This window comes from Sinocyclocheilus rhinocerous, unplaced genomic scaffold (assembly GCF_001515625.1).
Source record: "Sinocyclocheilus rhinocerous isolate Xijiao unplaced genomic scaffold, SAMN03320098_v1.1 scaffold622, whole genome shotgun sequence".
NCBI lineage: Eukaryota > Metazoa > Chordata > Actinopteri > Cypriniformes > Cyprinidae > Sinocyclocheilus > Sinocyclocheilus rhinocerous.
Window position 1 is genome coordinate 483,389 of NW_015641438.1, and position 14,700 is coordinate 498,088.

A 14,700-nucleotide genomic window follows, 5' to 3' on the forward strand; every position below is an offset into this window, starting at 1 on the left:
TATCATTTTTTACCTCTAATACACCACTATGTCCAACTGTCTTTGGGCGCGCGCACGGCATCCGGTGCGTGAGGTGTGTACGTGCTCGGAAACTCTGAGATCATTTTGATACCCAAGTTTCTGATTTGGGCGGGCCATAAACTTTAAACATGCTGGAGAGAAACATAGCTGTAGTACTGATTTTTATTGAAATTTTAAAGTTTTATCCGTTTTCCCCACAACATCTACATTGCTATCTCTTGCTGTTACAGTCATGTATATTTACATATCTAAATAACCATTTGTGACCCTGGACCACAAAACCTTAAGTGTCATTTTTTCAAAATTGAGATGTATACATCATCTGAAAGCTGAATTAATAAGTAATATTTGGTCGAGATACAACTATTTGAAAATCTGGAACCTGAGGGCACATTTGATGCAAATTGTATGTATCGAACACAGCGAAAATAGCATTTATTTGACAGAAATTGCTGGCTAGGTAGTCAATATTCATATGGTTACCAATGAATAGGACGCTACATCTTATTTAAAACAAATTGTATGTATCGAACACAGTGAAAATAGCATTTATTTGACAGAAATTGCTGGCTAGGTAGTCAATATTCATATGGTTACCAATGAATAGGACGCTACATCTTATTTAAAACCTGTTTGATGTTGACTCAATTTCTTTTATACTTTTTGGTAAGAATGAACTCATGAATGGGCCGTCCACTATTCTTGGTCTTTCTGACAACAAAGCACTTGAATGTTGTAATTACAACTTCAGAAGTGGGATGTGGGAAATTTCTGACAGCACGTGAAGGCAACATGAGTCTTCATTAGTTTACTGTCTCTGTTTAACAGTTCTAATAATTAATTATTAGACAGAAGAACTGTTAAACAGAGGAAGTAAGCATTATAGCATTTGTTTTTCGATGAATTAGTAGCAGTTGCCCTGTTGAAAAAACCAGCATATGCTGGTTAGGTATGTTTTGACGCTGGGGTGCTGGTTTAAGCTGGTCCTTTGCTGGTTTATGCTGGTCATGTGCTGGCAAAGAACCAACATAAACCAGCAAAAGGACCAGCATAAACCAGCAAAGGACCAGCTTAAACCAGCAAAAGGACCAGCATAAACCAGCAAAGGACCAGCTTAAACCAGCAAAAGGACCAGCATAAACCAGCAAAGGACCAGCTTAAACCAGCAAAAGGACCAGCATAAACCAGCAAAGGACCAGCTTAAACCAGCATCCCAGCGTCAAAACATACCTAACCAGCATATGCTGGTTTTTTCAACAGGGTGGCATTTTTAAATATGTTAATGACTCAGTGAAAGAGGAATAGGTTTGTTGACTACCTAAAGAGATCATGTATCTGAAATGTATGATCGAACCCATTAAAATCTGTGATTATGATATTTGCTTTCTTCTGTAGATTGATAGATGTCTCAATGTGTCAAACAACTGAACACATTCTCGTTGTGGAAATGAAGAATAGCTTCCCTCAGTGACTGTTAAGAGTTCATATGCTACTTGGTCTGGACGTTTGTAGAGTTGTTCCCCACAGAAAAGTGCTGAGATTTTGATCAGGTCGGGTGAGTGAAATATCAGCAGTTAAAGTTAAAGTGAGAGAAATATATAAACAGAAGTGCAGAGGAGCTCAGAACTGTTTGCTTGTTGGATGCAGTTTTATAATGATTGTCTATCTAAACAAAGACGCCAAACATGAGAAATTGTCAAATAATCTGGTATAAAGTCTTATAAAATGCTTAATAAATGAGTAATTTGAAAAGTCAGATATGTTTGCTTGCCACAGTAAACGGTGTTTATTGGGATTAGAGAGCTCGGCGGTCTAATTTTAACTTCAGCACCTCCACAGCAAATGTGATGGCAATGCTTTTAAATGCGGAGCGGAAAATCGCTAATGGCACAAATCTAAGGGCACTAATAGGTGATAGCTGAAGTCTGTGTGAGCATCTTTTGCGAACTGCGCTTAAAAGTTCATAATTCAAAGTGCTTTTGGGGTTGAGTCTGCAAAGCTGTTGATATCAAATGGCAGCCTTTAAGTTCTTTAATGACCTTTAGTGATTGCGCAGCGCGCTTCCAGGACGGGAATACTGTTAAAGCTTAATTATTAGTTGTGCTTTCTGTTTATATCGGGGGTTTGTCAGAAAATGTGTCACGTGTTTGGAGAGGTTTCTGTGCCATAAGAGTGAACAGAATGTGAGGATCACAGGACAGACAAATAAAACAGATCTCTTTAATATCTCAGTTGATTCTCACATGAGATTAAATGAACAAACGGAGACTTCTGTGGAAATCTGCTGCTTCTCCGAACCCCCCCCAACCCAACCCCAGTAATCTCACATGGATGTCCAGCAGACTTTCAGAAGAGATTTCGACTTCTTGTTAAAATCTCATGATCCTTAATTGATTCAGTTATCGGTTATGAATCGATATTTCAAATCATTTATGATTTCAGAGTTCTCGCAATATTGAACTTTGTACTTAATCTCTGTCGTATAACATGCTTTATAATGTAAATGTAGTACAATTCAGTAGAGTAAATGTCTGGATAATGGAGACTTTAGCTCTGATGGATGTAACTGATTATTTAATGGTGGATTGATTTCTTGTTGGGTTTCGGTGATTGTGAGCAGATAATTCAGATCTTTAACGTCAGGAAATCGTTCTTTTTTTTTTTTTCAGTCAAGGATATTGTAGGTCATTGTGTTCCCTCTCCAGTCACAGTTTCTCCATCCAGATGTCAGCTCTTACATGAGCCATTGTTCCTACACTTCTCTGTAAATACTAGTTCTGGGATTACAGCTTGTATCGTAGGATGAGGTCTGAACGTTATTAATGTTTCCTTGCTGTGTAATCATTCATCTAATCTCATTTAAAGATACAGCGGCACAAAGGCTGTTCGTGGGAAAGACTGAGCATGTGTATGTGTATGTGAGGATTATGGGAACATGGTGATCGCTGATGGGGCTTCTGTATGCTAAACGAAAAAACGTTCCTATTGTATCTCAGATTAGTCATGCATGGAGTTGTTTCACATCACAGAGCAAACAAAGATGTATCACTGAGATGCTTTGAGAGCTGTATAGAGAATATTATATACTTAGCTTTAGGTAAACTGTGCTAAAAAGCAAAAACACAGTAATTACACCAACACTACCCTTCATAATTTTAAAAAATATATACACTTAATTGTATGTTATTTACAACTAAATGAAAATGTATTATAGTTTGCATTTATATTAAATAGCTGAACTCAAGAGTGCTTTTTAACTCAATGAAGTAGGACTTCTCTTCATATGTATTTTCATAATTACTTTTATTGTCTGTTGAAATAGTTAAAGTTACTGCTGAATGTACAGACACAAGCATTTATGGTAAACTAAAATATACTTTAATGTAATTTCTATTGAAACTTGTATTTCATGCATTCAAATATATTTGTAATTACACCTTTCTAGTGACGAGGTTGCAGTTTAGTACATTTAATATTTAATAACATTCAATAGTATGTTTAATATTAACTTTAAATGTAATATCAAATAACACACTACAGTGATCAAGTACTTTACATGCGCTTTAGTATGTTAGTCAACACATCAAAATAAGTGCACTTCTTTAAAACAAAATATTATTAAAACATAATGATTTAAAATGTACTTTAAAGTATGCAAGCTGTCACTGGGGCGGTATCTTTTCAAAAGGTACATTTTAGGTACTAATATGTACACTTTATGTACTAATATAGACCTTTAAGGTACCAATATGGATCCTTTAGGTTCAAAGTTGTACCGTTTGAAAAGATTCCACTCGACTGACAGCTTTTGCACATTTATTTCTGAGAGTTTACAATATATTGAACAAGCTGTGCTTTCATCCCTCTCACCTCATTCATGTCAAATTAAACATGGCATCTACTTTTTTGCTGGAGGTGGAGGTAGGTGTTCTCAGAGGCCCTGAGACACTTTAAAAGACATTCTTGGCCCACACCTTTCCTGAACCCTCTCCTTCTTTGTCCCTTTCTCTTTTTCTCTACATCTCTCTGGCCCATCTAGCCCTGGGAAGAGCCCAGCGGAACGACTGAGATGTTATGCCACTGAGGTGATCGGGCATGTGATACAGTGCCAGGCTGCCACAGCTGTTTGTTTGATGTTGTGCCGAGGTTTAGAAGGGGGAATCCAAATCTGACATTCACACAGAGAGACAGGAGGAAAAAATGATTCTGTCTGGGAATGTAATCAAGCATGCGTATACTGTTTATGATGCATCTTAATTTTTGTGATGTGTTGTCCTTGAAGTAAAGCAAATTGTTTTAAAAAACTGCAAAATGAAATTAAGCAGGTCGGTGCAGGAGGGCAGTTTCTGGATGTTATGCACCTGTTTACAATACACAGTATATAGAAATATGCATATTAGGGGTGTGTGATATTGACACAAATTGCAGAATTTATTTACACTACACTTACAATTGCATACATAATTCTATGATATTGTTTTAAAAAGAATATTTTGAATATTAAAATATAAAATGATTTTTTTTTAAATATTAAATTAAGCTTTTACAGTTGAAACTAAAACCGTGCAGCAAGTCATTGTCTTTCTGAGTGAGTCATTGAATCATTTATTCAACCAATTATTTTGAACAACTAATTAATTCAGGAACAAAGCAAGTGACTGTATTTATGAATGGATAATTGAATCATCGATTAGTTAAAAAACACAGATTCATTTGGGAACGAAGCAAGTGACTGTCTTTATGAATGGATCATTGAATCATTATTTAGTTCACAAACACAGATTCATTTGGGAACGAAGCAAGTGATGGTCTTTATGAATGGATCATTGAATCACTGATTAGTTTAAAAACACAGATTCATTTGGGAACAAAGCAAGTGACTGTCTTTATGAATGGATCATTGAATAATTTTTTTAGTTCACAAACACAGATTCATTTCGGAAAGAAGCAAGTGACTGTCTTTATGAATGGATCATTGAATCATCGATTAGTTCAAAAACACAGATTCATTTGGGAACGAAGCAAGTGATGGTCTTTATGAATGGATCATTGAATCATTATTTAGTTCAAAAACACAGATTAATTTGGGAACGAAGCAAGTTATGGTCTTTATGAATGGATCATTGAATCATTATTTAGTTCACAAACACAGATTCATTTGGGAACAAAGCAAGTGATGGTCTTTATGAATGGATCATTGAATCATTATTTAGTTCAAAAACACAGATTCATTTGGGAACGAAGCAAGTGATGGTCTTTATGAATGAACTATTGAATCATTATTTAGTTCACAAACACAGATTCATTTGGGAATGAAGCAAGTGATGGTCTTTATGAATGGATCATTGAATCATTATTTAGTTCACAAACAGATTCATTTTGGAAAGAAGCAAGTGATGGTCTTTATGAATGGATCATTGAATCACTGATTAGTTCAAAAGCACAGATGCATTCAGGAACAAAGCAAGTGACTGTCTTTATGAATGGATCATTGAATCATTATTTAGTTCAAAAACACAGATTCATTCAGGAACAAAGCAAGTGACTGTCTTTATGAATGGCTCATTGAATCATTATTTAGTTCACAAACACAGATTCATTTGGGAACGAAGCAAGTGATGGTCTTTATGAATGAATCATTGAATCATTATTTAGTTCACAAACACAGATTCATTTTGGAAAGAAGCAAGTGATGGTCTTTATGAATGGATCATTGAATCATTATTTAGTTCACAAACACAGATTCATTTTGGAAAAAAGCAAGTGATGGTCTTTATGAATGGATCATTGAATCATTATTTAGTTCACAAACAGATTCATTTAGGAAAGAAGCAAGTGATGGTCTTTATGAATGGATCATTGAATCACTGATTAGTTCAAAAGCACAGATGCATTCAGGAACAAAGCAAGTGATGGTCTTTATGAATGGATCATTGAATTATTGACTAGTTTAAAAACACAGATACATTTGGGAACAATGCAAGTGACTGTCTTTATGAATGGATCATTGAATCATCGATTAGTTCAAAAACACAGATTCATTTGGGAATGAAGCAAGTGACTGCCTTTATGAATGGATCATTGAATCACTGATTTGTTAAAAAATGCAGATTCATTTGGGAAAGAAAAACATTTCAAAGAGCAAAAACAGACAATTTTGACAGCATGGTGCCTAAAATGTAACTCACAATATTAACTTGTTAATTGAACTGTTGTATAAAATCAATATCACATTGGCAGTCATCCTGATATTCGGGACAAACAGCATGCTTGCTCGTGTGATATTGCTAATTGCTTAACTATTTTATATAGAAATATAAGACAAACATTTAAATGGAACATTTTTGTTCCCTATTTTGAATTTTGGGGTCATTCTAACCCAATTTTTTTATTCCATTTTGTTTGTAAATGTGTTTTAACTTTTGAATCAAGTCCAATCAAGTAATAGTCAATAAAAGTGTTAAAATTGACCAAAGCTGATATTAGTTTTATTTAATTATTCATCAAACTGGAAATGGAAGGTCAAGTTGAGCGCATTGCATTGTGGGATACAGTATTCTGCACAGTATTATGTGTACTGCTGCATATTTAGTCAAATATAGTAATTTTCTCTGCATATAGAAAATCTATGTATGCATTCTGCATTATTTCTTTCAAAAATATTTGGTAGTATGCCATTCCTGCTCATCAATCTTTGGTCAGATGTAAAAACTCTACTGTAAAATAGCAGAATAGATGGAACAGGCCAGAATGGCGGGGAAAAGAAGGCTGATTTCCATGCGGCTCGGTGCTGTCAGATTGAATTAGCTCAGGTGTAATTAGAGCGCTGGAGAGCGTCCTGCTTTGGCTGCGCGGTGTGCGACGGGGCAGCATGGCTCTACACTGAAGCCAGCTGATACCGAGCCGGGCCGCTATCACCATGCAAACACACGCCTCCAACATCGCAGGCGAGCGGCAAATCCAAGCATGAAATTAGCAGTCACTCAGATCATGCCCGCATACTTGCATATTTCACTTTGTGTGTTTTCTGCTTTATTTGTGTGTGTGTGTGTGTGTGTGTGTGTGTGTGTGTCACTGTCTGGGTGTTTGAGCGGCTAGCTGGAGTTAAAGTGCAGTGTGTTCTGCTGGAAGGAGGTTAGACACTGTTTGCAAACGACGTCTGCGTTTTATTAGTGACCTTTTTGTCAACATGAAAATGGACCCTATTTACTGTCTTCATATCTCTTCACGTTATATTTTTGTACAATTGATCAATGCATGTTATTAAAAAAAAACTCCTTTTAAACTCTAATCAAAAAGTAACAACTCAATCTTCCTCCAAATTGCCCTTCCATTTTGCTGACATCATCAAGCCCATCATTTTTTCAAGCCTGTTTTAACAATCCAATTAATTAGAGATGGATATAATTAAAAAGTCCTGCTCAACATGATTATTTGTTGAATATACTGTTTGGATTATGACAAGGTCAAATTAATTGGCAAACACAATTTCTCACTGATTTTATTGAAATCAAATCCCGAGAGCATGTGAAGATGACAATAACTAAATATTTTCAAACATTTTAGAATTACCCATAGGTTAGAAATCACACATCATTATATCTTTAGTTTCTATTAATATCTATAAATCTGTATACACTGAAAAAAATGAGTGTTTTTTCACAAAAATTGGTAGTAAATTTACAAAGAAACAGCAAGTAACATATTGAATTAAACATGAAATGTTGAAGTAGAAAAACTGTAAAATGCACATAAATATATAAAATTTACTCTAATAATCTATTTACACCTCCGAAAAAACTGTGTAGATGTTGTGAGCTTCGCAGATTTATTTAGTTACAATTATAGTACCTTATTATTGACAGTTATTGATCAATTCATGAACTGTAAAATTACTGATTACTGTAATTTATAAGCAAGGTCACTGAAACTACCCATGATGCAATGCATATTACAGTTAAGTTACTGGTCATTTTACAGTTCAGTAAGGGTTAACAGTGTAATAAGTCTCTGTTAAAGACTACAATCATTTATACTAGGAATGAAATATGTTTATACCAAAGTTTATACCTAAGCGAGAGCTCCATCAGTCTGTTCATGAGCCGTGGAGGAGTAATATTGTCATCTGGTGTAGGCTGGACATTTTTGTTTTTGCTACAAGATCAAATGTGGTAAAACTCTGACCTTGTTCAGCACATCTCCTCTCAATGCGTCTGTGTCTCCATTGCTTTCATGCACACAGTCACTGCTGCCCTCCTACAAAGGGGCCATTCGTAATGAAAGGAAAGGGTTTACTCACACACACACACACACACACACACACAACGTAGAAATACAGACAAAACCTAACCTTAAATTAAAACTTTTAGCAATTTTTAGAGTAAAAAAACAACACCTATTGTGTTCATTAATTGATTTTCTATTAGAGGTTTTGTCAGATTTAGTTCACATTTGGAGACAGTTTTGCACACAGACTTTTCACTGAATGTACATTCATCCTTACAGTTTTCAGCCCTGTAAACATAAAAAGTCGAAGCCAGAATATTTTTAATATCAAAGGTGAAACACGTCTGTTTAATTTCGTTCAGGTGGGTTCTATTCCTCCATGCCCCCTGATTGAAGAAAAAAAAAAAACATTAATATGCAAATATCAAAGTACATGTACAGCTGGAAGGGAAAAGGACTCTCTTGATAGAATGTAGCCAATGTCTTTTTTTTTTGACGGAGGAAAGAAATTAATCAAACAGAGAAAAATGAACTTTGTGATTGCACGGGTGTACCACCCAAAGGCATGGCAAGCAAATGAAAAATCAACATTGTACCCACTGATAAGACAAATTAATAAGAAAGTGTGCTAAGTCTACCTTCAATGCCGCTGCTTGCGTGAATAAGTTATCTCGGAGCAGACGTAACCTTAGGCTCTGGATCTGTTCCTGTGTTGGCTTTGCTCGAACACTTTGCAGTTGTGTTCATTTATAGTTATGGAAGGTACAGAAACATTACAAAACAGATATACTGTCATAGTTTGCGAGGTCCATGGTGGGATATGACTTTTTTAGTTGTGTTTGCATACTGCAGTGTTTGATGGACATGTCATGTGGCTTGTTGAGGAGAGATGTGCTGTTACTTTTCAGACTTACTTTGATTGTGGATAAATGCTTGCATGTTTTCGAACACATCTTTCGAAAATGGTCAAATCTAGTCAATTTTAATATTTTATATAGCTACCTGATTTTCTGCCTCAACAATGCCCTTGTAAAAAAAAATAAGTGTGCACTTAATAATATTGAATGTGCATTTGTAATATAATTCAAATCTTCAAAAAGTATATTTAAAAAAAAAAAACTCTACTTGCGGATAATATATTAATAAAATTAAAAGCCACTTAAGTGTGCTTGAGAGTTCACTTCCATAAATGTTTTTTTAACACACTTTAAAAGGTAATTTCAAAGTTTTACTTTAAAATACATTTTAAATCATTTTGTTTTTAATGAAATACACTTATTTTGATGTGATATATTTTAGATGTACTAAATTGCAATGCACAAATGTGCAATTACATAAAAATTTGAATTCATGGCATACAAGTTTCAATAGAAATGACATTAAAGTATATTTTAGTTGATCATAAATGATTGTCACTACATTCAGCAGTAACTTTAACCATATTTCAAAGACAATAGAAGTAATTATGAAATTACTTATAAAGATGTACTTAAGTCCTACTTAAATGGGTAAAAAAAGCACTATTTAAATTTAAACTGTTAATAAATGTTATGCAATTAACATGCTATTAAGTGTCCAAAACCATTTAAGTATATTCTTTTAAAGTATACTATGTCCTTAAAGTACTCTCTTTAAAAGTGTATTAAAGTGTACTTCGTTTTCACAAGAGTGAAGACAAAGGGGAATTCACTTTAGCGTCTTCTGAAGTGCTAATGTTGTGCACTTGTTTGTCCGTTACTTGACAGGAGTGTTTGAAAATGGGCTTGAGACTGACTCTGAGGAGACGGAGAAGAAAGAGATCTTGAAAGAAGAAGACGGGTCTGTGGAGGACGACCCGCTTTACTACTCTGACCCAGAGAACGTCGTCTCTAAAGATGGAGATCACTCGAGGAACGGTGAGCTCATTTCCCATTAAAGATAACCAGAGAAAACATGTATGTGGTTGAAAATCAATTGGAAAACCCGGTAACACGGTAGCACTTTAGTTTAGGGACCAATTCTCACTAATAACCAGTTGCTTATTAGCATGCATATTACTAGCATATTGGCTGTTTATTAAACTACCTTACTAACTATTAATAAGCAGCAAATTAGGAGTTTATTGAGGCAAAAGTCATAGTTAATTGTTAGTTAATAGTGAGAATTGGTCCCCAAACTAAAGTGTGACCCGCACGGGTAACACTTTAGTTTAGGGAACACATATTCGCTATTAACTAATAGTTTTACCTGAACAAACTCCTAATTTGCTGCTTATTGATATTAAGTAAGGTAGTAGTTATGTTTAGGTATAGGGTCGGGTCAAGTGATCTAGAGTGTAGTCATGCATTAATACATGCTTTATAAATACTAATAAACCTTCAATATGCTAGTAATATGCATGCTAATAAACAACTAGTTATTAGTGAGTAGTGTTCCCTAATCTAAAGTGTTACCGAAATCGCATTACACATAAAATTCATCATTTTAAATCACATGTATGGGCTTGTTTTAATATGTAAACAAACTCTTCTGTACTGTAATCCTGTAGAGGGCTATATTTCATATTGTGTTTCACTATAACTGTTAGAAGTATGTGGTTGAAAATCAATTGGAAATCACGGTAACACTGGTAACACTTAAGTTTAGGGACCAATTCTCATTAATAACTAGTTGCTTATTAGCATGCATATTACTAGCATATTGGCAGTTTTTTAGTACTTATAAATCACATATTAATGTCTTATTCTGTATTACTACATTTTAGATCCCTTAACCCGATCCCATACCTAAACTTAATAACTACCTTACTAACTATTAATAAGCAGCAAATTAGGAATTCATTGAGGCAAAAGTCATAGTTAATAGTTAGCTACATATTCGCTATTAACTAAGAGTTTTCCCTCAGTAAACTTCTAATTTGCTGCTTATTAATAGTTAGTAAGGTAGAAGTTATGTTTAGGTATGGGGTCGGGTCAAGTGATCTAGAATGTAGTCATGCATTAATACATGCTTTACTAATAAACCGTCAATATGCTAGTAATATGCATGTTAATAAACGACTAGTTATTAGTGAGTAGTGTTCCCTAATCTAAAGTGTTGCCGAAATCACATTACACATAAAATTCATCATTTTAAATCACATTGGCTTGTTTTAATATGTAAACAAACACTTCTGTACTGTAATCCTATAGACGGATATATTTCATATTGTGTTTCACTATAACTGTTAGAAGTATCAGACCTTTTCTAGAACCCACAATCTTTCCCCACCTTCCCACCGCAGCCCCTTTGGCTCAAAGCAGTGTTTGGTTTTGTGCTGAAATTGAATTTGAATATGAAAGAGAAGATTGAAGAAATATGGCATTTTGAGGGAAGACCTACTGTATATGTTACTAACAGGGTTATTGGTCATAGTAAATAACAACAGAGTTGCTGGTATTTGCTGCAGGCCTCCACCATCAAACTCGAGCTAATAGCATCAGCTCTTTGAACTGAAATTCAATTACAGGCGTTTCTGCCGGCCACACCTCACCGTCACAACGGGATAATTCAGAGCCCCCCCAGCCATTTGAAATTCACTCCGCATCCTAACGTTATGCTTTTCTATTTGTAAATGATGAATCTTCTCTTTGAAATGCCTGTCTCGGGCTCCCTGACGTCCAAAAGTTTTTGACGGCAAAAGTGATGTGCGTAAACTACCTGCATTTGCCTGCAAGCGTGCAATCTTCAAAAGAACAATCACTTGTGCTTTTTTGTTTCGAAAATTGGTGGAACGATGTGTGCCGGTTTGCTTTTGTTCTTGTTGAATAGCAAGAGGTGCAACCCTTTTTCATTTCCTCGCATGTTTTGACCTATTAAGTTTTGAAGGGCAGCAGCGAGGAAACATTTTTGAATACTTATTGTTTTTCTTGATTTTTGTTTCTCCTCTACTTGATCACATAATTGCTTTTTGAATCTGTGAACCGTATAATGGAAATGTCAAGAAGAAAAGTATAGATCATGACACCTATACCTGATGAAAATGAGTTATGATTTACCGTTTATGATTTCCTGAGCTAGGTCGTTTCGAGCCGCTCTCAGGACTGTAGGTTTGCTTATTAATTACTCAACCATGAATAAATAAATATGTAAGAACGTCAGTTTTCCAGTTGAGGTTTATTACCTATATGATAAGTCATACAGTAGAATAGTCAATATGTGAACCATCTAATGAAAATTTAAAAAATAACACAATAGATAATGGCAGTTATGATTTAATATTTATAATTACATTAGTACAGGCAGTAAAGCTGATTAATTACTCTAGAACAAATAGATGGATAAGTATAAACGTCATGTTTCCAGATAAGGTGCTTTGAGGAAAATCAGCACCCGCTCGCTGACATTGTTGAGTAATAACTGATTACATGTAATCTGGATTACGTAATCAGATTTGAAAAAAGAAGTACTTGTAATTAGATTACATTTGAAAATACTCGTAATCAGACTACAGTTACTTTTTTATTGATTACATATTATTTACACAATAGCAATTCATTATTTAATATATTATTAATATATTTTCTTTCTCTTTATATTTTTATATCAATATGGTACAAGATAACTCTATTTAAATCAATGTGATAAACGAGTTATGTCCAAAGTAATCTAAAAGTAATCTAAAAGTAATCAAATGTGTAATGTAGTGGATTACATTACTATCTACAATTTTTGTCATGTAATTTGGAATCAGTAATGGATTACAATTTGTACGTAATCTACTCGACGATTTCTGGCAATCCTACTGGAATCCATATTTTTCAATATGTCGCTCTTTTTTTACTCTAAATTTGTCCGAATACATGAAACCCCCTGGTTTGAACATGCACCAGCTTTTAAGTGGTATTTTGGCTGTCTTGTCCCTTCAAGAAGGTTTAATACTTGGCTCTGTCCCTGTTTTTATTCAGTTCAAGTTTTGTGTGAGGATCTGAGGTAAATAGGCCTGCTCTTGGAGTTAACTTCTCTTGCCTGTGACGGTGTTAAATAGTACTTTGCCCATGGTGTCAGAGCCAAAGGCAGAAAATCCTTAATCACAGCTTAATTAAGGAATCATCTTGTAGCTTAATTTCTTTCCCAACACTGTAATTAAACATTTCCAATAAGTTTCGTCACAGGGCTTAACACAGGCAGCCGGTCTGTGATCAAGGTGGGTCCAGGGACTTGCTCTCTGTCTCTTTTCTATTCTCTCCAAAGAAACGAGCATAAAATCCCACAGCAGACACTTGAAAGAATCCAAAATGAGAAACTGCACATTGGAATTACAAGGAATAAGGGTTTTAAATGAAAGACATTGAACAGCTGCTGCCAGTGCGAGAGCCAGTTTGCTACAGTTTAGCCATTTGTACCCGCGAAACCCCTAAGCTTTGATGTCTTTATACAGGTGAAATGGTCGGAAGTTTAAAGGTGGAACAACAAGACAGTGACGGACAAGAAGAGAGAGTCCAACCAAGCCCACTGACAGCAGAGGAATGGGACGGCCCCAGTAAGTAACCACGAGTAATGGCAGTAATTCTTTAAATATAAAAAACTTACTTACAGGCTGTGAGTCAGAACAGCCGGCATTGTAGTCTACTCTACCAGGATCAGGAAACAGTCCTCCATAAAATGCGCTGCACACATCTGAATATTTGAAAATATCTTCTTCTTTTTTTTAATTTAGTGCTGCCCTTCAGAAGCTACAGAAGACACTTGCATGTTTCCCGGAAGACAAATTAAGTACAGTTTACTTTGATCTTCATGCTCTTAATGCATCGTGTTTCCTTCTGGAGCATCAGTGAATGTTTGAACCTTTTTTAATAGTTGTGTTTGAGTCCCTCAATTGTCCTCAGTGTGAAAAGATGGATGTGAAAATCATACAGTGACTGCTGGAAAGGGTTCAAATATGCAAAAGATGCTGGAAAACTGAAGAATCTGCAGGAGCTGGAGGATTTTTCTGAAGAACAGTGCTCAGTTTAACTGTTCAGAACAAACAAGGGACTCATGAACAACCATCACAAAACGGATCATCGTGGATCATCAAGGTAACCACACATAGTATTAAGAACCAAGGGTTCACAAACTTTTTAATGGGGTTATTTTAATAATTTCAGCTATTTATTTATTGTGGACTAAATGTAAACATATTTTATGTAAAATATTGTACTCAGGACAGTACTAAATAAAAAATAACATGCGTTTTGTATGATCTCTCTTATTTTGTTAAAATTATTCACATTTTCACAGATTCTGCAAGGGGTTCCCAAACTTTCGCATGCCACTGTATAAGTAACTTCACATGTCAACTAGCAGTCATTAGAATATTAGACTGTCAGCATAATATCTGCCAACACTTTATTTTGATGCTCCCCAACACACATAGAAGTACAACTTATTCTACTAACCCTAACCTAACAGTCTACTAGTACTCTAATGAGAGTTAGTTGACATGTAGTTGCA

At 35.1% G+C, this 14,700-nt stretch overlaps 1 protein-coding gene across 1 annotated transcript in view; it reads left to right on the top strand.

Annotated features, from left to right (window-relative positions):
* The window catches only part of LOC107754910 (zinc finger protein ZFPM2-like), a 26,244-nt gene extending 12,489 nt beyond the window's left edge, over positions 1-13,755 (top strand). The window contains exons 2-3 of the mRNA XM_016571541.1: positions 9,993-10,142; positions 13,646-13,755. Coding sequence (XP_016427027.1) covers positions 9,993-10,142; positions 13,646-13,755 — 260 coding nt within the window. The remainder of the gene's footprint in view (positions 1-9,992; positions 10,143-13,645) is intronic.
* The last annotated feature ends 945 nt before the right edge of the window (positions 13,756-14,700 follow it).